General features: G+C 46.6%; 1 protein-coding gene across 1 annotated transcript in view; it reads right to left on the bottom strand.

Moving 5' to 3' along the window:
- Nucleotides 1–223: 223 nt before the first annotated feature.
- LOC102831739 (membrane-associated transporter protein-like) overlaps nucleotides 224–1,503 on the bottom strand; it is a gene marked incomplete at its 3' end in the record, with an annotated part of 5,708 nt that continues 4,428 nt past the window's right edge. The window contains exon 2 of the mRNA XM_006878087.1: nucleotides 224–400. Coding sequence (XP_006878149.1) covers nucleotides 224–400 — 177 coding nt within the window. The remainder of the gene's footprint in view (nucleotides 401–1,503) is intronic.

Below are 1,503 nucleotides of genomic sequence, written 5' to 3'. Positions count from 1 at the left end.
CTCTTATGTGAACTTTTTTGCAAGAACACACAGCCCGCAGTCACATGTTGACTTTGTCAGATGTTTTTTTTTGTTTTGTTTTTTTCAGAAACGTACTGCAGATGGAGCTCACGTGATGGTGCCACCCATCAACAGATGCATTCATTCAAAAAGTTCACTGTGTAGAGAACTTGGACAGCTTCTCCCGGGGCCTGGAGGAGAGACATTCTGGAATATTCCTTACCTGTGAAGAGGGCATGGTAGTGGAGACCCCGCTCCTTGTCCTGATGGGAGCAGACATCAAATAAATAGGCTTTGATGGGCCCATCGATGAAGTCAGCAGCAAAATCAAAGAAAACCACGCCCACCATGGTTATGCTTATGGCCCAGATCAGCTTCTGCTTTGGGTTGGCAATCAAAACTAAAAGAGAGATAAACATTGGTTCCATAAATCCTGCTGTAAAGTGATCTGCAGTTTTCATTTCCACCAAAGCTTTCTTCCTTGGTCGGGAACTGATTTGTGTCTCCCTCAAAATCTGTTGTCAGCCACATTCTCAGTGGTTTGTAATAATATAAAGTGGTAATTATGGGATAACCCCCATGAAGTGATAAACCAGTTAGATTAAGAGTGGGATGAAGCAGCCATTATAGCACTGATCCAATGTAAAAGGACTTCCCCTGGGTGTGGCCTACAACACCTTAGACTTACAAGAGCTCAAAGGAGAAAGAAGTGAACAGAGATCAGAGGGACCGAGTCCTGGTGTGGCGCTGTGGGTTAATGCGCTGGACTGCAAGTTTGGTCTGAACTGCAAGGTCGTGCACGATCAGTGGTTCAAGCTCATCAGCCGCTCCTCGAAAACCCTATGCTGGGTCACTATGGGTCAGAACAGACTCACTGGGACTTAACAACAACACACTGCCGCCAAGAAAGAACAGCTGGGGGTGAAGGATGCCCTTTGGACCTGGAGTCCTTGCACTGTGAAGCTCCTAAATCCAGTGTAAGATTGATGGCAAAACACAAGGAGATGTCCAGGGAATGCTGGGCCAACAGATCTGAAAGGAAACAAGGACCTTTCCCCAGATCTCACAGAAACAGTGTTGCTGCCCTTGCTCTCTATGCAAACGGCTAATACACTTGTTGTTGTTGTTAAGTACCGTGGAGTTGGTTCTGACTCATAGAGACCTTGTACAGGGTTTCCGAGGCTGTAAACCTTTAGGGGAGCAGAACGCCTTATCTTTCTCCCACGGAACCGCTGGTAGTGTCAAACTGCAGACCTTCAGGTTGGCAGCCTGACTCATAACCACTACGCTACTAGAGCTCCTTGGCTAATACATTTAGGGGCTAGCTAAAAGGTTGAAGGTTCAAGGCTACCTACAACACCTTAGAAGAAAGGTGTGATGGTTTGTTGTTGTTAAATGCCATTGAGTTGGTTCAGACCCATAGTGACCCTTATAGGGTTTCTGAGGAGCGACTGATGAGCTTGAACCACCAACCTTGCAGTTCAAGTGGCTTTGCAGTCTGAC

The sequence above is a fragment of the Chrysochloris asiatica genome, unplaced genomic scaffold (genome assembly GCF_000296735.1).
Source record: "Chrysochloris asiatica unplaced genomic scaffold, ChrAsi1.0 scaffold02990, whole genome shotgun sequence".
Classification (NCBI taxonomy): Eukaryota; Metazoa; Chordata; class Mammalia; order Afrosoricida; family Chrysochloridae; genus Chrysochloris; species Chrysochloris asiatica.
Note: the sequence above shows the minus strand (reverse complement) of the source record. Positions and strands in the feature narration are given on the sequence as shown.